The sequence below is a fragment of the Musca vetustissima genome, unplaced genomic scaffold (genome assembly GCF_032173495.1).
Source record: "Musca vetustissima isolate MV318-11 ecotype Yass unplaced genomic scaffold, APGP_CSIRO_Mvet_v1 utg24031, whole genome shotgun sequence".
NCBI lineage: Eukaryota > Metazoa > Arthropoda > Insecta > Diptera > Muscidae > Musca > Musca vetustissima.
The window spans coordinates 24,255-51,192 of record NW_026884263.1 but is presented as its reverse complement, the minus strand read 5'-3'; the positions used below and the strand labels follow the sequence as shown (position 1 = coordinate 51,192).

The 26,938-nt window shown below is 34.2% G+C and overlaps 2 protein-coding genes across 2 annotated transcripts; one reads left to right on the top strand and one right to left on the bottom strand.

Moving 5' to 3' along the window:
* Window positions 1-1,066: 1,066 nt before the first annotated feature.
* Window positions 1,067-4,478, bottom strand: LOC133331262 (uncharacterized). The gene is made up of 3 exons (XM_061539663.1): window positions 4,439-4,478; window positions 2,071-2,769; window positions 1,067-1,662 (listed from the first exon to the last, which is right to left on the bottom strand). Exons 1-3 carry the CDS (start codon window positions 4,476-4,478, stop codon window positions 1,067-1,069), a joined length of 1,335 nt encoding a protein of 444 aa, XP_061395647.1.
* Window positions 4,479-7,024: 2,546 nt separating this feature from the next.
* LOC133331261 (ETV5-related protein Ets96B) lies at window positions 7,025-26,816 on the top strand. The gene is made up of 7 exons (XM_061539662.1): window positions 7,025-7,093; window positions 11,732-12,221; window positions 12,307-12,480; window positions 16,931-17,012; window positions 17,234-17,280; window positions 25,635-26,253; window positions 26,330-26,816. The coding sequence occupies exons 1-7, from the start codon at window positions 7,025-7,027 to the stop codon at window positions 26,814-26,816; spliced, it is 1,968 nt and encodes a 655-aa protein (XP_061395646.1).
* Window positions 26,817-26,938: the final 122 nt, after the last annotated feature.

Here is a 26,938-nt window from a genome sequence, read left to right as displayed (position 1 = left end):
TTTAAGTACCATTTTGTTTCATTTATTTACAAATTTAATAAAAAATATAAAATCTAAAATCGATTCAGTTCATCTGTTCAATGTTGTTCTTAAATTTCAACTATTTTTTTTTTTTTCAATGACAGTAATCAAAGTCGGCATGCTATGGTATCAGACAAAATAAAAATCATCATTTAACTAACCTATTTTTTAACGGAAACGGATTTCCGTAGACTTTGCACCGAACAAAATATAATTGACCTTGAATAAGAGGCAATACAGGAGACTATAAATATTTCCGTTCAGCCAATGCAACACCAATCAAAATTTGCATTTATTGAGAGGCACACATATAGCACACCGATGTGATTCACGTGTGTGTAAGTGTGACAATATTTAGTTCTATTCCATCAACTGTGTAAATTAAATTAGATTTTGGGTAAATAATTTCTATAGGATATGGGGAAACATGACAAGATGCGAGTGTGTCGCATCATAACAGCAAACCCAAACATATACACACACACAAACAACACCATGTACATGTATAAATTCACATTAGTATGTGTAGTATTTTGTACATAATCTGACAGACCGACCGACAGACTGATGATGATATAACATCCTTCAATTTATCTTTTTGTATTGGCATGCTGTCCGTCTCACATCCTATATAATATGGTCGTGGCAAGACAACCAATGGCGTTGAAAAGTGCAGATACGGGGCATGCGCCTGAAAGTGTTATACGAAAACGGAAACGCCCCCTGAGGTATGCAATAAATCTTGTTCATCTTGATTTTTGGAATCAGTTGCGGCGCGTATTTTGTACTCTACGGTTTTCAACAAATTGAGTGTGAATTGAAAAATGTTTTAAAAATATATATAGATTGAAGTTAAAAAATATTTTGAAATATTATTAAGATACTAAGGGCAATAATCAATAAAATGGTACGGCTTAAAGTGTTTATTTGTCCTGTTTTTTTTAATAAATAATTATTTCTTATATTTGGTTTGCAATAATTTACTTAAATTCGAGTAAAATTACGTAAAAATATATATATTGAAACATTAAAAATCCTTTTAATGTTAGCCATAACTTATCGTATAGCCCATATTTTCCATAAGTGTCTCTTTAATAGCCGGCTGTAGAGCCCTTTGCATGTAAGTGGTCAAGAGACTGCGAACACCCATTGAGAATAATTTTTCCAGTTCATCTCTGAACGCATCATTGATATCCTCGCGATCACCGAACATGTTATCACCACCACCATCATTGCTGTTGGAAAATATATCGGCAAATGCTCTGGCATCCGGTTGCAATAAATCCTGAACATTATCATCGGAAAAACGCAGGATATCATCGTCAAAGTTCATTTCGTCATTCAAACGATCTGAAGCCATATTTCTAACTAGACGACGTCTATTGTAGGTGCTGCGCTTTTTACGGAATTGTCGACGATAGAAATTATCTCCATTCGGATCGAGAAGTTCCTGGGAATTGGCATCGGTCCACTCCAAGTCTTCGTCACGCATATTTGGTGGTATATAACCCTCACTTCGGATATCGAATATAACATCCGGTGTCAGTTGTGATGTTTGCGGTCGTTGGCCCTCGTTTGGCTCTTCATTGACAAAACTGTAACGACGTTTTGAGTTTTGTCGTAATTTTATTCCGGTTGGACCTAAAAATTGGAATGAATTAATGAAATTTAAAAAAATATATATAATCATATATTTTTTCATCAGTTTGAATTAAAAAAACACTGTAAGGCAAATTCAGAATCCCGAAGGATATGGTAATTTAATTTATTAAACATTCAAAAATTTAATCTTTCGTGGATTTTAATTTGATGTCTTCTAGTGATTTCTTAAGCATGTTCAAAATATTTCTTTCTTTAAAAATTGGAATCTATTCTACATACTATGATTTAAATATGTTTAATTTTTTATTAAAATATGTAAATCAGGTTATAAAGAAAGATTATATAACGACATCGAACTGACAAATTGGAAAATTTATGTTTGAAAACATATATCTAAAGGAGCCGGTGATGTGACAGATTATAATTATAAAACACCTAATTACATACCTTGACATCCATGGGCAAAAACTGATATAAATCCCGGTTCGGCAAAATGTGAATCCGTCCTTACAGAGGCAGCACCAATTCGCCGGGATTCTTCACCGCCTATCTTTTCAAATCCGATTGGCACAGTGTGAAATTCAATACCAGCATGTCTCAGCCTTAACATCATATTACATTTTCCACCCGTTGGCTGCAGTACAATGCGCCCGCTTAGTGTCAAATCCGGAAATATTAAACGTGTATCCAATGTTGAATTTTCCGAAATAAATTTGCATTTATCGATTTCAACCCATCGCGCACTTGTCTCAGGTGGCAATCGAACTCGCAAATCTTCAACCTCTACTCGTGATACTTGCAATTTATGTGGTTGCCTTTGGGTTTGATATTTTAGATATATCGGAGCGGCTTGCGGTGAGTTCGGGTACGTGGACAGGGCAGCATCAAAATCTAATCTTGAATTTGGTCCATAAATTCGATTATTTTTGGCATAATATCCACGATTCGGTTGTGGGTGGTAGAAATCATCATCAGTATTTTCATCCACCTGGCCGTAGAGGGAGTGATACAAGGTATAGGGCGATTGTACGGGAGTATACGAACGGGCGGATTTGGTTTGAAAACTTCGTCGCCTCATGTGTTCCAAAGCATTTTCCAAGCGATTTGAGCACCGCTGAGTGTTGCGATATGGCTGCGAGGAAACCACTGTAAAATGATACGAAATGCTTATGAATAGGGGTTTCTACATTTACAGAAAGTTCTTAAATGTGATCTTAAATTTGAGTATTCTTATTTTTATTTATCTTAAATGCCTAACCAAAAACATCAATATCTAATGAAACTTCTTCTAATTAATTGGAAACTATATTTTACGACCATTTCCCGCACACAATGAGTATCTCTGGATCTAAATCTATTAAAATATTTGGAGATCATTTGGAAATTTCCATTTGAAATTCGTAGAGTTTCATTTGAACTTCAAAGTAATTAAGTTACAAATTCAAAGAATTCAATTTGAAATGCATAACATTTCACTTTAATACAATATATTTTAGTTGTAATTCGTAACAATTCATTTCAAATTCATACAATGTTATGAATAATAAATGAAATGTAATTCAAACCAAATATTATGAATAAATAATAATTTCAAATGCAATCCTTTGAATTTCAAATGGAAGTATATGCATTACAACTGATATATTATGAATTACAAATGGAATTCTCGACCACTCATTCGGGCAAAGGAATGAAAATTGCGAATTGTTTAAAACTTTGCACATATTAATATTTTAATTAAACGAAATTGCACGAGTCTGACATGTATGCACCGATTCTGCAGACCTCGAAAAAGTGTACAAAAAGTATTTTAATAAGGACACACACATTCTTATTGGACTCAAATATACATTTTACGGAAACAATAAAGCTCCCCAACTTAAGAAAAAAATCTCAAGACTTTTTTTTTTGTGTCGCTCTAATTAAAATATATATATATATATATATATATATTGTAAAGTCGTTCTATAGAATTCATTTAATATGTTTGTCGAATTGTGTCCCAATGAAATTAAGTGAAATCGGATCCTCGTTTTAATTCCTTGAAATGATCGTTATCTGTACGTATACTATTTTTTACATTTAATCCACTGCTATTAGTTTACACTTTACTGTATATAAAATGTCACTCCGATGGCCTTTTTACGGTTCAGATTGTTCATGACGAATCTACAATTGGTTTTAAACAACATCGAATGAAACACTCTTTTTATGTTTTTTCCTTCAAATAAATTTATTACCTTCGAATAAAATAAATAATAAAATAAAAAGTTGCGAATTTGATTTTAAATAATCACGATACGAGTTTATTCGCCGACAAATTCTCAATTCTTTTAAAGGAAAAAACATTCTGACACGACTTGCCAAAGAATTACTTTTCCGTCTTGGTAAAATTTGCTAAGACACCGTTATAGTATCGCTTTATCCGGCGGCAATAACAACGATTCGGGGTGAACTGCCTTCGACTGAAACTACAACGAAAATGTTGGGCGAGATGGTATAACACATATCGCTCACCGACACCCAACTACAACTCTACCATGTGAAAAACAGCAAAATACGAAGAAGAAGACCAACACCGTAAAAGTGGATCATCACCCAACGATCATCAGTTTCAGTCACTCGCGCAGTCATTCCGTTTGTACAGCATGAAAAGTTTCTTTTCTTCTTGGTTGTTGGGTTTATTATTTGGAGGGTGCCCATTTGTCTGCCACATACATACTACCGCAACTAGCAAAACTTACACACACACACACACACTACATTTCCATTGCAAGTTTTATCTGAGGCTTTTCCGAAAGCAGGTGAACCCTACGATTCAGTGTCATTTCTTTTAAACGTAAATTCGTTGTCATCTCGACATCAGTGAAAGTGTTTTCCATACATGAACGATTACATACATACATACGTACTTACATATGTATGCAAGAGTTGTCGGTATGTGTTGTTAAGAAACAATGTATGTTTCTTGTTTTTTTCTTTTTGCAGTAATTATTCCGCCATACTCCATGTGAAAATTAAGAAGACACATTCGTAACTTACCTGCCCAACAATTCATCCAGCGGACGAATTCATCCGCAGCCATTAAAAAACAGAAACAAAAACAACTAACAAAAATTATAATTAGTTTTATGCCCTCTCTCATTTTTGTGGAAGAGGTGATGATGAATTTTGTAATCCATGCGAATATGGAAATAAAATACAAGCTTAACAAACGGTTTATAATTTATGGTGGATATTTTGTGCACCCTACAGGGAGCATAATTGTCTGGATACAATTTTCTTATATTTATTTCCCAACGACAAAGGAAAAGTCGATATGTCGACTTGGGATCCTCTTTGGACAAAATTCGTTTCAGTCTTGTGTATTCCTATCAAAGGGATACATCGATTCGGTCAAATTTGTCATTCCTTTTGAAACACCCCAAAATATTAACAGGAGACCCCATAAGTTATATTTTTATATTTCCGATTAGAAAAAAAATCAGCGTCGAGTACCCATTTAAGATAGAGCAATGAACTACTACACCCTAAATGTTTGTTATTGAAAATGGGATACATCGGTCCACTATTTTTTTACAGGACTCATATAACCCAATTGACTATAAATTGGTCTCATTTTCATACTAAATTTCAAATATTATTATAATAATTATTAAGACATTTCTGTAATGTTTTATTTTTATTAATTAAATTAATTAAAATATATTTTCAAAGGACGAAATTAATATTAATAAATTCCGAACTGACACAGGAAAATAGTACACATTTTAGTCGTTTTTAATTCACTGCCTCATTAGTGTGGCAAAGACTTTGAAAGATTTTCAATTCAATGCATTATATTTGTATCTTGTGTTTTTTGTTTCGATTCCTTATGGCTTCAAAAAAAAACTGTTAAACCCGTGCCATTACTTCACGCTCTGTTGACTGAAGATTGTGCGTTTTATGTCGTGTAGAGTGTAAGTTTGTACGTAACACGGACCCATCATACTCAGATAATACGTGTGTATGTGTGTGTGTGAATCTCACTAAATTTGGTTAAAAGTTGTAACATTTTAAAAATATAATTTGTTGCAAATTGACATTCTGCAGTTGTGGCGTGTGTCTCCGTTGTGTCATTGCAGTGCAGTGCAACCATCCAACTAAAAGACCACCCACAACAGCACGTCCTACCACCCACCTAAAATCTATGGATGTTGCCGGCGTTTAGATAATTTGTTTAACCCAAATGAATGAATGGAAATACAAAATACTTAGTGGCAGTTACGCCAGTTACAACATCTAAACGTTTGAAAATTACTGCTGTTGCGCCATAAAATTGGCCGTTTAAAGTTTCCGCAATGAAAAGGTTGAAGTTTTCTCACAACAAGAATTTCTTGCAAATCTGCTTCGAATCCATGAATTTCTCGAATTTTCTTTGTCAGTCGTTTCTCGTTTTCTGTTTTTTTTTTTTTCTTCTATTGGAAACACGTCTCCGTCTCTTCCAAACTCTATTAAGGGCATTGTCGCGCTTCGGCAAAGCGATTAAGAGCGCACTGAGAGTGCCAAAAAACCAGAAATGTAGTTTTTCTTTTATTTTTCAAGCCAATAAAATAAACATTTGTATGTATGAAGTTATACATCGGCTTATATTTGCCCAAGAAACATGCATGACAAGTGTACCTTAGCCGAAAGTGGAGCTTGTAAACGCTTGGCTTAATTCACTCATTTCTTAACATTTAATTGATTAGGCGATTTTCTTTTCTTGGCTTAAGCTTTTTTTGGGAGAAACTTTTCCCAAATTTGAAGATGTGACAATGTGAAGATAAAAACGTTTTTGAAACTTATTTCAGATATATGTATAAGTTTTGTGTCAAAATTACTATGCTGCTGCCTATTATTTATTGGATATTTTAATCAATCTTAAGACAAAGGGACAAACATTGATATCCCATGTCGGAATAAATAAGCAATTCGTTTAACAATTTGTTCAGTTAATTTGTTCAGTTTATTTTTGTATTGTACCCATTGACATTTGTATATTCAGGACAATGGACAATCTAAGTGACATCTGGAGGGCGACAAATTTTTGTTGGTATATTTTTAGGTAGACTCACAATATATAGTTAAGTTGTACTTATATGAGATCCCTTCGTCGATGTTATTGGTGGTAATTTTAAATTCGTTATTAGGAAAGATCCGAAACTAAGATAGATCTCTTTGTCTCAAACTGACACATTTGAAAATCAAACCTTCACTCTTTGTTTAAAACCAATATACAAGTGGTTGGACGGGAACGATCATGTATTGTCCTATAGATTTTATAACAGGAGCAGCGGAGCTATATAACAATATTAATGACCACTTACTGTAAATCAATTTGTTGACCCCTTTTCCCCGAATTATTAACAGAGCAAAAACTATGGATATCGTATTTGGCCAGATCCTGGTTCAAGGATCAATATTTCGTGGTGTTACAGCTATTAACCCAGTAGGCTTCAAAAATCAAAATTTTTGCTTTTATTTGATTCAAAACCACATTTATTCGAAAATATCTTCTCTAAACTACACCTTTTTCACATGTTCTTCAAAACATATCAAATGTAATTCGAGAATTCCATTTGTAATTAACAACATATAATTTGAAATTCGAGAATTCCACTTGCAATTCAACACATATCATTTGTAATTGGAGAATTTTATTCGTAATTCATAGAATATCTTTAGCAATTCATAGAATTCCATTTGAAAATCATATACTTCCATTAGAAATTAAACAAATTCCATTTGAAATTCCAAGCTTTTGATTTGAAATACATAACATTTCATTTGTTATTCATAACATTTAATTTTAAATTCGAAAAATTTTATTGGTAACAAAAAATGAATACGTATGAATTTGAAATTAATTTTTAGGAAATACAACTGAAATTTTATGAATTACAAGTAAAATGTTATGTACAGTCGACACACATTGGCATAGCCTGGTAATTATGATTAATACCACTGTGGTTGGAGTTTAAATCCTTGACTTTTAGGGCTATATTTTCTAGCGGCGGACGTTGACGTCTCAAGGCCACACACTACCAAAAATAGGTTTTTCCTATCCCATTTGCATCAATAGAAGCACGTTTCAAAACATTTAATGAAAATAATATAGCACTTTCTAAATATGGTCGAATGTACCCCTCTTTAAAATGCCAAATCTATCCCAAATGTACTTTCTATACTTTTTATAATTTTTTTCCAGCCATCTTGTAAAAACATTATATATTTAATTATTTTTTAAAGAATATACATTGTAATTAACGACTTATTAATGATACTACCTTAAAATTGGAAAAGTTTTATACAGGAAGTATATACAAAATCGAATTGAAATATTACAAAGACATCTGTAAAAATACAAAAACCCGTGCATCTAAATAAGCTTATTTGCTAGAAATGCGTGAGAGTGTACTCTTTCATCTCATATAATTTTTTTTTAATTTTCTGGATATCCGAACCACTGTGCGATATACCTTTTTTAATATCAATTATCCTAGAAGTGGTAGCAATGCATTTTTCATATCAATTTCAGCACAAGATTTCGAAATTTTTGTACTGTTTAGGAATTTTGGTGCTACCTAAAATTGTGTTAAAATTCAAATAAACCAACCATATTGCCTTGGTCTTGAACAAGCCACACAATTAAATTGACATAATTAAAAGTCTATTTGACACTTCCAACTATGCATTTATTTTCAATGTGGGTTGCAAGGGCAAATTGCAAAAGCCAAAAGAAATTGGCAACAACCCCTTACGATTGACACCCAATTATTTCTAAACTCCATTACTTAATTATACTAGCCCACCTAGCATCCCATACACACGCACCAACTTCTGTCCATAAGTATGTGGAACACATGCAGCTACTTAGCCTTTGAGTAGTGGATAGCTCTACTATTTCCCACTGTAACTTATATTGCTGTTGACCTCTTTGTTGTGTACACTGGGCTGGGTGGTATTGTTTTCAACATGTTTCGCCAAGCAAAAGAAAGTAAATACAATGGTGGGAAAAGCTGTTAAACTAATTACACCTTTCTTGTCCAACCAACTAACTCAATTCTGCAGTCTATCCAGCTGAGAATTGAGAAGAACTCCAACCACTCTGGCCGTGGACGGAATGAAACTAACCAAACAATGTCATTATTTGTGTTCGCTTGAAAGCGTCACTAACAGATTCAACACAGATACACACTGGACAAGCGGCTTAAGTAATAATCGGGTGTGAAATGTCGACATTAATTTGTCAACGAATACTATTGTAATGACCAAAGATACATATCTAAGTGTAATTGTAACATTGATATTATTTCATAAACATATATCCTAATTACTTTGATACTATGCCAGCTACAATGAGTATTGATTTTCGAAATAGTTTCCAATTATGTCTAAATTTGAAAGAAATATAAATATTCGGGAAAATTGCTATGGAAGAAACAGATATCAATTACAAAGACACGAATATCCCCTATTTAAATAGAAAAACAGAAAAAAACACAACATTTCTGTAAATACAAGTGTATTTACCCAAATAAGATCCCAATAAAAAAATAACTAAAAAAGCTTAACCCATTCGAAAACTATAACGAATTTACTATGATTGTTTTAGATAGATTATGATTTAAGCATGGATTTAAATAAATATTATTTTAATGTATATATAATTTTGAGTTCCTACATCTAGATGGGTACAAATGTACCACGGTTATTGATCTACGTATACTTTTTTGGTTATTGATCGTAGGGTTAAACATACAAAACATTCAATTATAGTAACTTCAGTACATTGTAGGAAATTGTATGCAGGTCGCCCAATTTTGGGTCTTTAGTGCACAATTTACATTAAATTGGACGAAAATATATATGGGAGCTAAATCTAAATCGGAAGCGATTTTCACAAAACTTAGTACACATCATTCTGGATCGAATTCAGAATCGTATGCCAAATTTCGTGCAAATCGAAAGACTTTGGTGCCCCATTTACCTTAAATCGGACGAAAATATATATGGGTGCTATATATAAATCTGAACCGATTTTCTCGAAACTTAGCACAAATCATTCTAGACTCAATTCAGTACACCGTGCCAAATTGCATGCAAATCGAAGGGTATATAGGGACCTTGGTGCCCCCTTAACCTTAAATCGGGCGATAATATATATGGGAGCTACATATAAATCTGAACAGATTTACTTGAAACTTGGCACACGTCATTCTAGACTCAATTCAGTACACTATCCAAAACTTCATGCAAATCGAAAGATATATCGGGACTTTGGTGGACCATTTACCTTAAATCGGACGAAACTATATATGCGAGCTATATCTAAATCTGAACCGAATTTCAATAGGGTTCGTCCTTGGGCCAAAAAGTCGAACCATTATGTGGGCGCTATGATAAAATATCGACCAACAATTGTCTGCATAAAAATGTTAACCATCACATTTCAATATAATTGTCAATATCTCTTAACAACTAAGACCATAACCATATCCTGAAATTACCTAAAAATATTTACGCTAATACCTTTAAAATAATTACCAAATCTGTTCTTTATTACCACCAAAAATATATTTATTATAATTGTTTTTCAAATCACAATATTGAACGCTGAACAAGGGTTGTTGTCACCCAAAGGGTAGATTTTCCGCAACTTCCTTATTACAAAGTCATTACGACGACATCCTGTTACAGATTGATTTGTTTCCTTTTCAAACCTTAACTTATCGAATACATGGCAAGGCAGTTAACCGTTTTTTTTAGTTTCAAATATTTTTGTAATTTGAAGTGTTTAAAAAATGTTATATAAAATAAAAATTGCTATCACCTGGGAGAAATTTTGTTTCCTCCCATATGCGTCGGTTTAAGTCCAGTTTTATACCCTCCACCATAGTATGGAGGGTATATTAATTTTGCTATTCTGTTTGTAACTCATCGAAATATTCATTTCCGACCCTATAAAGTATATACATATATTCGAGATCAGGGTAGAATATTAAGACGATCGTCTGTCCGTCCGCCCGTCTGTTGAAATCACGCTATCTTCTGAAGAAATTGAGATAGATACCCAAAATTTTGCATAGAGTCGACTTTTGTCTGCAGGCAGGTCAAGTTCGAAGATGGGCTATATCGGTCCACGTTTGGAGTTCTTGAGCGCGCTTTTCAACTGAATTCGAAATTTGATACATTGGGTTATTTTTTAGTACCAAATGTCTCCACTAAAAATAAATATCGGTCCACTTTTTACAACCGAATTCGCTGAAATTTGGTATATTGGGTTCTTATTGGGTACCAAATTTCTTTACTAAAAAATATAAATATAGGCCCATTTTTTCGGGTAGCCCCCATATAAGACACCCACAATTTATGGTATTTTGGGGTTCTTGAGCGCGTTTTTCAACCGAATTCGCTGTAATTTGGTATTTTGGAGTCGCATATTATAACAAATCTTCCTACCAAAAATTAGTAACATTCGCCCCCTTTTAGGAGTAGTTCCCACATAACCTCCTCCTTATATTAATATAGATAGTTGATTAGTTTCGTGTGTAGGGGTTGTCCCCATATAGGCGTATTCTACCATAGTATAGGAGATAATCGTTACTCGAAATAGTCAGTTTTACCCTACAAATTATGGAATTCTAAGACGATTTAGCCATCGGTTGTAATCATTCCGCATTCTAAGGAAATCGTGATAAAAAAAACTCAAATTTGACCATAAGTGTATCGGCCAGCATTTAGGCATCTACCCCATAACTATACCTCCTGTAGGAAAGAATTGAGACACAAAACAAAAATATTGGGTTCGAAATTGACATATATCGGTCAATACCTAGGCATAGCCCTCATATAATTATAACCCCAAATATTCGCTAATTCCTACACTATGTAACCTAAGTTTGTAATCTAAACCGCTTTGTAGAATTATCGGTATAGGTTCACTTTTTGGCATATTCCCTATATTTTCATTTCAAGTATCTGTCAGTATACCTATGGTGGAGCGTATTTTTTGTTTTTTTTTACATACCATTTAAATCATATATAATATCAATTTATTTTGTAATTTCTAACATAAACACATTAGACCGACTACGTCAATTCGTCTAGCAACAGTGGCAATAACACCAACAGCAGCAACAACAACAGTAATCACAATAATTTGGTTTTGGAAAGTCTGCATAGCAATCGACATCATCACATCGACAATATTAACCCTATCAACAACAATCCTTATTCATCCTCTCCACCGACTAACCATCATTCGGCGATTGCAACAACACAAAGTGATGTCTCCACAGCATCCGCCGCAGTTACAGCGACAACAGGTCACAAATCATCTCATTGCACCGGTAGTCAGGGTCGTGGTGGCAACAGTCCCACAAACCATGAAAAAAAGAAATGCATAGAACTACAATCTGGCGGTGGCAATAGCAGCCATCACAACAACAATAACCACAATTTATTGGACACAACCGCCGACATAGATAAGGGTCACTGTTGTATGGCAACACCATTGACGAGCATATCGTCGAGTGTATCTTCCACGGCGGTGGTTACGGCATTGCCAAGTACAGGTATGTAGATGGATTATGTTTGGTTAAATATTATTTTAATAGTTGTAATTGTTTGTTATTATTTTATAAATTCAATGCTTTTAAGATATAACACGTGATCAATGGTATGTCCATCATACGCCCACACATCCTCAACATCAATTGCCGGAAGAATTTGTTATGTATGCACCTGCATTGCCAACCAGCAGTTCCGCCTCATCCATTGGTAAATTTGGCATCGAAAGTACAACGGAAAGTTATTTGAATTCAAGATATAACGGTAAGTTTGGTTTATAAAATATACATCCAAACATTATTATCAAACCGTTATTTCGAAATGTATACCCATACGAAATTAAAATAAATTATCAGTTTATAGTGTCTTTGGCAATATTACTAATAACATTGTGAGGAATCTTTTTGTTTCAAATGTTAACCCTCAACCATGATTGAACACTCAATGATTGAAAACTCATATAAAAGGGGCTATAGTAGGCCAGAATATTCTAAAAAAAAGTTTGCTATAAGTCTCAATAGACCAAAATTCGAAAATCATCATTAAAGTAGTTGTTTTAGTAACTAACGAAAAGTCTTTCTTTTCGAACGGCATTCGAATGAGTACATGTCTGGCTCTGGTATGAGCTAGGATTTTAACATCGCACCAAAATTATCCCTATTTTTGACCACAAACCAAGATATTGACTAATTACATTTATCCTCGTTCATACGATAGCTATGTATGTAAAATTTGGAACAGATTGGATTCTTAGTTCTTGAACTATCGTGCCCGCCATTCAAAAAAAAAACTGTTTCGAAATTTTAAAGGGACACTCTTGAATTAGATTAGGTTCAAATTAAATAGAAAAAACCAAATTCAATATTTGGAAACCGAGAATGGGGGGTTGGTAACCGTAAATCGCTCCTATTTGGAGTTTGTACCAATGTTTCCCACAAAATGTCGTTTTAGAAGAATGCTATAGACGTCTAAAAAAACTCCACCTAATTTTAGTATATGTCATCGTACAAAAAAATCGGTACAGCTGCATTCAGAATAATAGCTGTGGGCATTGCAATAATTTTAAATACGTAGAGTAACTTCGGGTAATGTGGACCATTCGTCTAATGTGGACCACCCCCCATATCTAAGAAAATGCTTAAAATATGTAAATGAAGCCTTGATAAATGTTTTCCTGATTAGTGAAAACAAACATCAAACTTGGTTTTTAATAAATAATTGCAATATTGAAAATATTGTAGTAGAAAATGTAGCTCCCATTGTAAAAGTGTGATTTTAACATTTTTTAGCACAATAGTCGAACGTTTTAGCTAAATAGTCGAACACTTTGTTTTTTTCAAATATAAAGAAGTTTTGTGGTTTTCTTGTTTTCTTTTACAAAAATATACGTTTAGCTGTAACTACAATCGGTGATTTTTAAATTTTTATTCATTTTTGAAGCCGATAATTATTTCTAAATAAAAATATTCAATGTCGGGTAATGTGGACCACTATAAAAAAGTGGGACCTTTTCATGAGGATGAGTTGGAAACATAGGCGCATTTAATACGCGAGGATGCATTCTATCCTCTGAAAACTCGATATGCGAAATTACAGGTGCTTCGGTTGGATAATGAAGCAAAGACCTTCAAAATAACACAAATGGGGCGGTACCCTTAAATGGGGGCTATTCCAAAACATGAACCCATTTATTTTTGCATTCATTGTTATCGAAGAGTGCAATAAATTGAAATTTATCACAACCAATCCACAAGCTACCTTTAACTTAGTGATCCTCATCACTCACACATACTGGTCCACATTACCCGCCAAGTTATTTTTATTCGCAGCTTAAAGTTTTTTGAAATATAATGCAATAACATTTTTATAGACAAATATATATAATGTTTGACCTGGAATATATTTAGCCAACAAATCTACTATGTTGTAAAAACAATTTGTTTTTATTTTGAACCGTTGTTACGCCCACAATATCAAAAATAGAAAATGGTGGTCCACATTACCCGAAGTTACTCTAACAAGGGTTTCCAATATTTATGAATGTTTTGAAGTTTTATTTCTTTTACATCGTTAGTTTAATAACTTAAACTTAAAACACAAGAAAAACATAAATTGAATTCAAATTGGTCATACAAAAATATTTAAATTAATTTAGTCAAAATAATATTTATTTTCAAAAGGTACGCATTTAAGTCAGTTTTTAGTGGCAACCCCATTTTTACTCGCAATTACAGCCGCACACCGTCGTGGTGCACAGAGTTCACCACATTTTGACACTTTTCAACAGGAATTGACTGTCAGGCATCCTTAACAATCTCTCACAATGAGCTGTTTCTTGTAAGTTTTCTTTGCGCAACCACAGCCTTTACATCACATCATAAATTCTCAATGGGATTGAGATTCGGAGACTGTGCCGGCCATTCCAATACCTTTACGTTATTTTGTGCAAACTACTGTTTGGCAAGAAGGCTGGTGTTCTTAGATCATTGTCTTGTTGGATCCTCCTCATTGCCATTATACTGGATCCTCCATGTTTTACAGTTATTAACGTAAATTTTGGATTAAATTCTGAATTAGAAAGCCGTCTTATGTACGCTCGTGAGTCTTTCCCGCCATATAGGACAATTTTTGACATATCAGTCCACAAAATGTTTATCCATTTTTCAATGGGCTAATCCAGATGTTCCTTGGCTAATTTTAGTCGCTTACCTAAATGTATTTTCTTCAACAACGGCACTTATCGTGGGCCTCGAACCGACAAATTAGTTTCCACAAAAAGTTTGTTTTTTATTTCTGTGGCTGAAGCAAAGGGGCTTTGTTTGGAACATATTACTACCATGCTTCACTAAATACACTAGGAAGTGTATTTTATAGCATTACGTACCATAGTCGGTGAGCAACATACAATATTTTGCACTTGTTTATAAGATTTAGCCTCCGAAATCAGACTTCTTATCAAAAAACGTTTTCTACAGTACAATGCACGCAACCATTTAAAAAAATCTAAGCAAAATATTTGTGAAAAATATATACTATACTATTTTGTTGTTGATATGACTATTATTCTGACCTATATATATATGATATATAGGGGAGAGGGGGGCACCTTTGAACACTTTTTTCTTTCAAGCCTCATAAAATTTTTAATTTTATAATTTTTGGTTTCTTATACATTTTAACTAATAGGTACATATGTAACCTTTACAATGAATATACATATGACATAATTTAAGCTTGAGGAAGTCAAAGTGTTCAAAACTGCCCCCCAGGGGGCACCTTTGAACAAGGCTTGACATTTTTGAACGGCTTGGTTTTTTACAGTGTTTATGTTAAATATAAATTTATTAAAAAATATATACAAAAAATTTTCGAAAATTAAAAAATTCAGATCAATATTTATTAAAACATAAAATGACATAAAAACAGAAATCAATATGGTGAAAAATACAGTTAATTTCGTAGTCTTATTATCCCATTTGAAATTTTGAGAAATCGAAGCCAAAAGATACAAATTCCGCTTTTTAGGGAAATGTGGCATTTTAGGGAAATGTATAATAACTTTTTTTGTAATAAATGTATATGAAAGAAATTACATTAGTTATGTTTGAAATGATTATTGGAATGCAAAAAATGTGTTTAACGAATGAAAACTTTCACATAATTCTTCTTGCGCCCTTACAACCAAAAGAATAAAAGTTTACAATTACACTGCGAAAACATGGTTACCCATGTACAATTTGTCGACAACTGAAAAAGCTAGCCAAAGTGGTTTATACAGATAAAGAACACGATTGCCATATACAAAAATGTGGTAGCGGGTCGGAAAAAAATTAAACCAAGATTTTATGAGCGCTGTTCAAAGGTGCCCCCGTTCAAAAGGTGCCCCTCTCCCCTATATATATATATATATATATATGATATTATTATTGTATTCATATTCATGAAAGAACCAAATACATATATTCTATTCTCATTGAGTCTGAACCTCGAACTATCGAAAAACAACATTTTAAATACATTACTAAGTTATAAAATACATTCATATTTTGCGTGTATTTATACTTGTATATACTTATATTTTCTTCTTTTTTGCCATCGAATTTACACAAACATACACATTATGTATACGATGATCTGTTTGTCTATCTAATAATTTCATTACAGCACGTGCGCGCTTTTTTATGCACCCCATGGTTTGTAGACCATGCCGCGGGGTCTTATTGACTTTTTTTCATAAACACTCGTCGAAGACTTTTTTATGTTGCAATTCGAACAAATATTTACATTGATTGTTATTGCTAAACAAGAAACATTCTTAATACGGGAAACTCCTCCCACAACTGCCTCGAATCTCAAACCTTTATCCAAGGACAAACAAAAAACAATTCTTTAGTGTTCGATATATGTGTGTTTGTGTGTGAGAAAATAGATTTTCTCCAACAATGAATGAAAGAACTGGGATGTCTTGACTCCTGTTGAGTGTTAATAGAAGTTCTATTTGTCGTTTCTTTGATATTTAACGTATTATTATTGTTATTAATATTACAATGTTGATAACAATCAACTACCGAACCACAATTATGTTGAAGAAAAGCCAACATCGGTTAGTTGGGTGTGTGCGTGTGTGTTTTTTGTTAAGAATAAATAAAAAAATAAAGTAAGATAAAAAGTGAGACTGAACTTCACATTTCTTTTTTTCTTCTTTCTTTTGCAGTGAATGTCAAAGGAGTGCGACATGAACGTACCACATCTTTTTTCGACATTCCAGCTGTGACGCACCCATACCCATGTTACAGGTAAATTAATGGAAACATAATCCAAACGATTTTTTGGTTGTACGATTGGTGGTTATAGACGACAAATGCCATCAACTTCTGCCACAGTCTACTTAACCTCAAACAAATTCATTGATATTAAATTGATTCCCTGACTGGGAAGACGAAGTGATAGTCATGCTTTAAAGTGAATTTTTGTTTTTCATTTCTCTCTCATGTTTGCTGCTACTGTTTGGATATAGATTTCCATCATCACCACCTGCAGGGATTTTAAAGAAAAACGATGAAGGTAAGATTTTAAGTCGATTAAACTAAGACCAACGATTTTCAGGTCACGAGTCGTGGCATCAAGCAAACAATATAAGCCAAATGAACAATATTGTTCAAATTCATTTGTTTTAATTTTATTCTCATTTTCATCACAAAAAAAAAATGAAACTCGCGGCAATTTGACGCTTTTGGTGTTATTGTTACTGTGTTTTTTTCCTGGCAGCTGTCTTACAGGATTGTGGCAATTGTAAAAATATTTCGCGGTTCATCAACGACGAACCAACCAATAACTCAATTTGTTTTTATTACATTTTCCAATACACATAAACAAATTGGGTTCATTAAAATTTATCCAACATCAAAAATATCACGAACACTTTATTTTCATTGAACGCTAATCCAATTGAGAGTTACGAAGACTGCTTGAATATGGTAAATTTGGTGAGGGCTGGAGTTTTTCATCCCTGCCGCTGTCTTCGCGTTGGCTCTTCCATAATGAACCGCTAACTATACGCCACCCATAAATTTTGATTATTTTGTTTACAACAGATGACTGCTATCAATATTCCGGCGGATAATCAGGTTGTTAGTTATCCGATTATTGAACTAAATCAGATCAGTGAATAATTCAATAGTCATGGAAACTTAAAAACAAATTATTTTTATGAAATATTATTTAAATTTTTATATTTTTACTAAAAATAAAAATTGAATTCATAATGGAGAGTTCGGGACATAAAGATGATATTTAAATGGACATAAAGATGATATTTAAATGGAACAAATTGGTCAATTGCTACTTTTCTGAACTAAAAGACGACAATAAGTAATAATTTATTTAAGCATTTTGATATCCTCAACTCTGGTTTGCAGAGTAATTCAGTGTTACACACATGTTTTATTATTCGTTTTATATAAAGTATATGTTTTTATCAAATAGGTTTTGGATTTAATGTTGATCAAATCGGTTATTAAATTCGCTTCAAATATAATTTACAAGTTTATATAATATTGACTCTTTTTTAGAGGAGGTACCAGAAGGAGGGGACAAATGGGTCTCATTTTCGGACTTGATCCTGGAATTTATAAATATTGACCATTTTGACCTGTTGGGGGATGTAGCAGATGGAGTGGACCAATGGGTTCATCAAGTCTGATGATGAACCCTAGGCTTGGTAAAGTTAATATGTTGTACAAAGTCGTCTTGTTGTTCGTATTAGGTTGGGGAAACAGAAATCCAGAATGTTTATATGAACTATAGGACTTTATTTAACATGCTTCGGAATGTCCGAAATGGTCCAAATATGCACCGTTTTGTTATATGTTTTGCTGCCATTTTGAACGTAACTTCATAATGCCTCTCTCATAGAAGTCCTGCTCTCTATTTGCAAAAAATTCTAGTGGTCGATTTTCACAAACCTCCCTAGATACCAATTTTTATCATTAAATATATGTTGCAATGCCAGAAAAATATGATAATCGCTTGGTGCCAAGTCCGGACTGTATGCATTAAAACTTCCCGATCAAGTTCCCGAAGTTTCTGGCGAGTCACTGTAGATGTGTGTGTCCTAGCGCTGTCCTGGTGGAACACGACACCTCTCCTGTTGGTTTAAAACAGTTTTATGGTCGATTTTTAGCTCATTTGCGATGATACGACTGCTAACATGCCGGTCAACTCCGATCATTTCTTCGATTTTATCGACATTTTCGACGACCAGCCTATCGCTGCGATGCGCATCTTTAACATAAAAAATTCCTGAGCGAAATCTACCAGTACAGTCAACTACCGAACAAATAATGGATTTATTTTTCCCCAACCTAATATATGGGAGCTATATTCAAATATGAACCTATTATCACCAATTTCAATAGAGTATGACCTTGTGCCATGTTCCATCACAATTTAAATTTTGAGAATTTATTCGACATTTGAGAATTTATCCGACAGATTGATCTTCCTTCGTTGTTCCAGCAGAAAAATCGCCACAAGACAAGCAAGCAATCGACACGAGCCTTTTTTGAACTATTGTCAAAATATCCGGGATCCATCAAGAACAAAATCTTTACGACCATATTCATTCATGCTCTATCGAAAGTGTGCTAGTGGATGAAATGTCATTTTCATTTCACGCACTGTACCGTTTTTGTGAAAAATGATAGCAAGAAAATATTCACGATTTATTCCATTTTTTGGTAAATTGATTTTTAAGTCAGTTTACAAAACAACACATGGTCGTACGCTTATGCAAAAAATGGTCCGAAGAGCCACTTTTCTTGACCAAAACTCTTAAATGTTAACGTATTGGTATTTTTAATATGGATTTCAATTTGCAACATAATTTGAGAGTTTCTTCTTTTTTTTAAATTTTCAACATTTGACATAAACTCCTCCACCATGTGATGTGTATTCAAAAGTTCTTAAAAGGTTGAAACCTTTTTTGGGTGTATGTTCAACGATGGAAATACATCGAACATACTTTGGAGATATATTTTCACCCTACGATAATCCGGGATCACAAACAATGGCCACACCAGATGGAAATCCATAACATCAAATTTGAGCTAATTTAGTTGGAAAACTTGTCCAAAGTCCTCAAAATATGGAATAATGGAGGGTAACGCTACATGGGGAATAGCCGGAAACTTGGACCTTGCTACCCAAAGAGAATCATAAATATAAAATTACAGATAATTTACAATCGAATGACAAATTTATTATGATATAAAAAATGCAGAATTCTCTTATCTGTTGATAACTAAAAAATAGTACAAAATCGCAAAACGGGATACACATTTTTAAAAACTAGAAACCGTAAAGTAATGTTAGTCTTTATTACGTTGCTAAACTAAAAAAAATAAATTCCAAAATTTTAAAGGCTTTAGACACGTTAGCATGTTTAGATTACAAAATCCACTCTATCTCATATCAATTACATACCGTATATGTCACCTTAATCCTTTGATCCCTGATTTTTCCGCAATCTTAGAAGAAATTTCTGTTCATAGATTTAATGCAACTATCCTAAATAGAATATCCACAAGATGTTACATCGCTACATCATCGCATTCGGGAGATACAGTACATTCTTTCGGAAAAATTAAAGTTCAATATCAAGAAAACCAAATGCAAAATCGACAGAAAAATAATTTTAAATATACACAAATTAGTACCGTAAACAACGTTGCCCTCTTCTCTATATTGAAAAGCTCATACCAAATTTTGATTTTTTTATTTTTCTTTTGATATGTGTCATCCATAATCATGTCTGAACATATGAAATCCAAATAATATATATCTACTAGCTGCATATTAAATATAAGCTCTAAAACATGTTGTTGCCTGTGGGCAACATTGGGCCACAAAGGGTTAATCATGTTCACAAATCCCCTGGATTGTATTTGATGTATACGCTATGAAATTGACATTTAAGTAGATTTCATAAATCTAAACGCACTTTTATTTTCCATAGTAGGGGAGACTGGGGCACCTTCGGCATTTTTTTTAGAGCTCTATATCTCAGTACATATTCAACATATATAACAACTATATGGCTGATTATTGTCCTCTGACACTTAATTATGAAAATAGTACCAAAAAGATATATAAAAATAGTATTAGTTAAAAAATTTTACAGTTTTGTAAAAAAAGTCAAATTCCGAATGTGCCCCAACCCGGGGTAGCTTCGGCATTTGATGGGGCACATTCGGCACCATAGTCATAGCCGGGTAATTGTCATCGCTATCAGTCTGGTTGAAATTCTGATTATCTAAAGGCTCTATTTGGTTTTAATACGCCACACAATGTTTGAATTATAGGGCTTTATTTTCTAGCGGCGGACGTTTACATCTCCAAGTCGCACACACCATCAGAAATAGGGGTTTTCTATCGCATTTTCGTCAATATAAGCACGTTTGATCTTTTATATGCAATTTCGAGCCATATTAAAGGATTAGTTTTAAAGACAAACTCAAAAACATTTTAAGGAAATAATATTGCACAACCTGTATATGGCCGAATGTGCCGAATGTGCCCCGATGTACTTTTTATAGTTTTTTCATTTTTTTCGATCAGTTTTGTAAAAATATTATATTTTTAAATATCTCTATAATAATACACATCGTAGTTAACCACTTTTTAATAATATTGTCTTAAAAATTTAAAAAGTTTTATACACGAAATACTTACGAAATGGAATTGAAATATTACAGAAACATCTATAAAAATACAAAAACCTATGTATCTAAATAAGCTTATTAGCTAGAAATTTCAAACTTTGTGTAAGTTATTTATTTCGATATTCGATACCTATGTATCGAAACTAGTGATGTACGGTGAGAGCTTCATATCGAAAACGCGATTGCCGAAGGTACCCCGATGCCGAAGGTGCCCCAGTCTCCCCTATAGGATTTTTAAATATATTATTTTACAAAATTAATATACTTGCCACCACCTTCGATGTCTATTTCAATTTTTATTTAGATTGGATATTATTTTTTATTTACTTCGAACCTATACTAATTCAAGAATGTCCCTATACATGTTTTTGTGAAAATCTCAACATCTCATGAAGATGTAGCTGATTCTTTGTGCCTGAATCCAACCCGTTCCAAAATTTCGCACGTTATTCTAATATCTATATACAAAATTACAAGTCTTCAATTTAATGCATGTCTTTGAGGTAGTTTTCACTAGAATAATTATTTACTATTATTTTCAACAGTTTCTACATTGTACAACTTTACATGTACAACTTTATTGAATTCTACAAATAGTTTCCTCCTTTCCTTTGCTAAAGACTCCTTCCACCATTGGGATTTTGTTTTTCTTACTTCCATCAAATATTTGATGATCCTATGGGAATGTTTACGCAACATTTTAACCTTATTTTCAACTCCATTAAGTTATCGGTTTTGCTGCGTTCCCACTCCACAGACCTTAACACTGACTTCGACTCACACCACCCAAGGATGTTCGTACGGGTAGTAGCTGTGTTGTTGATATTGTTGTTATTAATGTTTCGTTGATACCTTCCAACCCTCTTTGCTTTGCTTTGGCTTCTCATAAAAGCCATCATCCATCCATCCATACACTCGCTCGCTTCTCACTCACACCAAAAGCTTCTGTCTGTACTGCCGTGTATTTGCTGATGCCACTCCGACACTTGCTCATAGATTATGCAGGTATCTGTTGAATATTTCAACAGAATTGATTCGGTTGAAACGAAGAGCTACACAACCACTGTGACCGTGCTAAATACTGACTGACATACCGACATTCTCTGCATATCGCCATATCGCTTTCAAGATGCAATCATGAAGAACAAGGATACTTTGTTACGGCTGGGTCTGAATTAGCTCGCACAATTTACAGCCATGTTCGCTTCGTTGAGTGCACAAACATCCAATATCCATTCCCCGTACAGTACGCAATGTTAAATGGTAAAGACCAAACAAAAAAGTAAAATAACAAAAACAAATGATTTTAAAAGATTTGCTGTTGTTGTTGTGGGAGCACAAAACACATTTATATTTAATTAATCCTCATTGTTTTTAAATAGCTTTATTTGCCATGAAGGGTGCTGGAGATATGTGAGGGTGTGTTGGCCATTTAGCGTTAAGGACTCTTTGTTGCTGCTCTTGTTGTTGTTGTTCATGATGTTGTATTATTAAGCAGATTATTACAGATTGTGTGAAAAACAAAAAAAAACAAAAATTATAACATGAATCTTTTTTTGAAAGTCTGTTGAAATTTGATTTCGACCAAAGGGTTAACCCTGTGTTGTTGCTTGTAACGAGAAGTTGTCGGTGAATAATAATTTGAATTATATCTAAATCAGTTTTTTTGTAATTATACAAGCATCAAGCATCAAACAAAATATCGGTTGTGAACATTATAACATAAATTTCTAATCGCTTTGTTAACCTAAATATAATTTTAATAATTATTTCCATAGACCGCAATTAATAATAAATGTCTATATATATTAGGTTGCTTCGGAATGTCCGATTTGGGCCAAATAATCACTGTTTTGTTGCCATTTTAAAGGAAACTTAATAATGCCTCTCATGGAAGTCCCGCTTTCAATCTGCAAAAAAAAATGTAGTAATCGATTTTCACAATCCTCCCTAGATAGCAATTTTTTATCATTAAAGAAATTTTGCAATGCAAGCAAATGTGTCAAGTCCGGACTGTATGACAGATGCATTACCCGAGCTCCCGAAGTTTCTGGCGATTCACTGAAGATTTGTATGGCCTAGCGTTGTCCAGGTGGAACACGTATCTCTCCTGTTGGCCGTTTCTGGTCAATTGCTATCTTCAAACGGTCCAGTTGTTGACAGTAGAGATCAGAATTTAGCGTAATGTAAATGGTTTAAAACTGTTTTATGGTCGATTTTTAGCTCCAAGACGGTGTAACAAATCTGTTTTTTATTTAGAAAAAAAAATACAAATGGTATCCCAAATAAACTGCCAACACTACTGAAATTTAGAAAAATAATATTGATCAGGTGGAAATTATTTTTCAACATAGTAGTGTTTGGCGGGTTATTTGGGATACCATTTGTATTTTGTTTTTGCAAAATAGTCAGTGGGGAATGTATGGCATTGTCCGCCGAGGGGTAAGGCAGGGAAGACTATAGTTTCGGATCTCGCCACTGATCCTCATCAGTTCCCTTAGTTTTTTGTTGGGATATTCTCCCCAGAAGCTATTAATAGCTTCTTTTCAAAAAACCTTTCAAACCCAAATGTCTCTTGTGACAATTCGAAGTTCTTACGTTACCAGCGATACGACCCCAATGAGAAGTTCGTTTCGTTGGCGCCTGACTTCGTGGTCAACAAGGCATTTACAGACAACTACAATACATTTCCCACTGCTATGTGTCGTCACTTTGTGACGAATGCACATAACGTTGTTGTTGGCATTGCTAGTTAAAGCAATAAACCAAACAGTATGACCGAGCCTCGTCTATAACTTCAGTAGTGTTTGGCGGGTTATTTGGGATACCATTTGCCATACATTCCCCACTAATAAATAGTTGTTTTTTATAAAAACAACAAACTGGGATTAAGCCTGACTATTTTGCAAAAACAAAATACAAATGGTATCCCAAATAACCCGCCAAACACTACTGAAGTTGTAGACGAGGCACGGTCATACTGTTTGGTTTATTGCTTTAACTAGCAATGCCAACAATGCTTCTGGGGAGAATATCCCAACAAAAAACTAAGGGAACTGATGAGGATCAGTGGCGAGATCCGAAACTATAGTCTTCCCTGCCTTACCCCTCGTTGTTTTTTATAAAAACAACAAACTGGGATTAAGCCTGACTATTTTGCAAAAACAAAATACAAATGGTATCCCAAATAACCCGCCAAACACTACTGAAGTTGTAGACGAGGCACGGTCATACTGTTTGGTTTATTGCTTTAACTAGCAATGCCAACAACAACGTTATGTGCATTCCCATAGCAGTGGGAAATGTATTGTAGTTGTCTGTAAATGCCTTGTTGACAACGAAGTCAGGCGCCAACGAAACGAACTTCTCATTGGGGTCGTATCGCTGGTAAAGTAAGAACTTCGAATTGTCACAAGAGACATTTGGGTTTGAAAGGTTTTTTGTAAAGAAGCTATTAATAGCTTCTGGGGAGAATATCCCAACAAAAAACTAAGGGAACTGATGAGGATCAGTGGCGAGATCCGAAACTATAGTCTTCCCTGCCTTACCCCTCGGCGGACAATGCCATACATTCCCCACTAATAAATAGTTGTTTTTTATAAAAACAACAAACTGGGATTAAGCCTGACTATTTTGCAAAAACATTTTTCAACATATCTAAAATGACAACGGAAACATAGACAAAAATCCGAGATCGAAGTGACAGCAACTTTGATTGAAAAAGGGCCTAGAAAAATCAATCCTATGTTAATATTAAAGCTTTTTACAAGTGAAGTGGACCGATAAGTCCCAAAATTATACAGGCATTGTTAAAATATTAGGTTGTGTTAAAATATTAAGTTTAGTTCAAATCGGATAGTCCGTTCGCATGATATAAAATTAATTTTCAGCAAAAAGTTGACTATTTTATGTGGGAGATACCAGAAGAAGAGGACCAATGGGTCCCCCTTCCAACATGGATTTTAATTGAAAGAAATATTACCATGTGTTATTGGATTAACAAAATTTAACCCATTGTGGGGGAGTTACCAGAAGAGGTGGACCAATGGGTCCCATTTTGTGGTATGATATAGGCTACGTATAAACGTTACAATGTGTTTGGATGAAATTATGTATACTTGGTTAGTTTACACTAAAAAATATTGAACTTCGAAAATTAACTGATCAAATTTATTTTGTTATATCTGTTCTTTTCAGAAAATGCCTTTTGCAATAATTCGGTCGTTACATCATCCCTACAATTTGGTCAACACTTTCACAATTCCAAACCCGAACATCCGGATTCAACGACTACCTCGCATCTAACCACCAATCATCACAATCCCACGCCCCACCATCCACATCATTCCCATCATCACCACACTTTTAATCCACACCATCATCTGAGTCCACATCACTCGTCCGCATTCAAATTTAGTCATTCCGGTGTGTTGAGTTCTACATCACCGCCCAGTGTCTATCACCCCCATCATCATCATCACCATCAGTATAATGGGCAGAATTCATCTTCGGCATATGGTTTGCGGTCATCTTCGGATATCACTTCATTGGCATTGGCTCCCGTGTCGACTACATCCGATGTGGACGTCAAATATGAAAATCCCTACAACACGGCAATATCTTCCACCTACACCCTCAGATCGGGAAATTGTGTAGATTCGTCTACGGGTGTTTCATCAACCGATTCAGATTTCAAATTGGAGAGTTTGTATGCGGCTAATAATGGCATCACCACTAGTCACACTGTCAGCCAGCGCAGAGGTTCTCTACAACTGTGGCAATTTCTAGTCGCCCTGCTGGATGAACCGACAACAAAGTAAGTCCCACCTTTCCCCTTTTCGATTTATGTTTCACACTTTATTTCTGTAATCCGAATCATACTAATGTATTAGCTCCAGTTGCATTGCTTGGACGGGACGTGGCATGGAATTCAAACTGATCGAACCGGAAGAGGTGGCACGTCGCTGGGGCATACAAAAGAATCGTCCGGCCATGAACTATGACAAATTGTCACGCAGTCTTCGCTACTACTATGAAAAGGGCATTATGCAAAAAGTCAATGGCGAACGTTACGTTTATCGATTTGTTTGCGATCCAGAAGCGTTGTTCAATATGGCCTATGGTCACCTAAGTACTGGTTCAAATGCAACAGGTGTCGCAGCTTCCAAAATGGACTCCCATCAGCATCAACATAACGTTCACAGTCATCTATTGCCAGCGGTAGGAAAAAATAATTTAGAGACCGGCTTGTTGCTGAGAGATGCCAGTGGACAGAATGTGCTGGACGACGATGCAGCACATCGTGAAAGGTCTTCCATTAATCATGTCTCCATGACGACAAATAAACATCACGAACAATTGTATTATGGTAAATTTTAATTTGTTCAAGTGGACGCACACTAATTTATGTGTACGTGTATGTATGTATGTATATCAGTAAATTGCAGGACAACAACAACATTGTTAAATTCTTAATTAAAGAAAAATAATACCAAAAAATT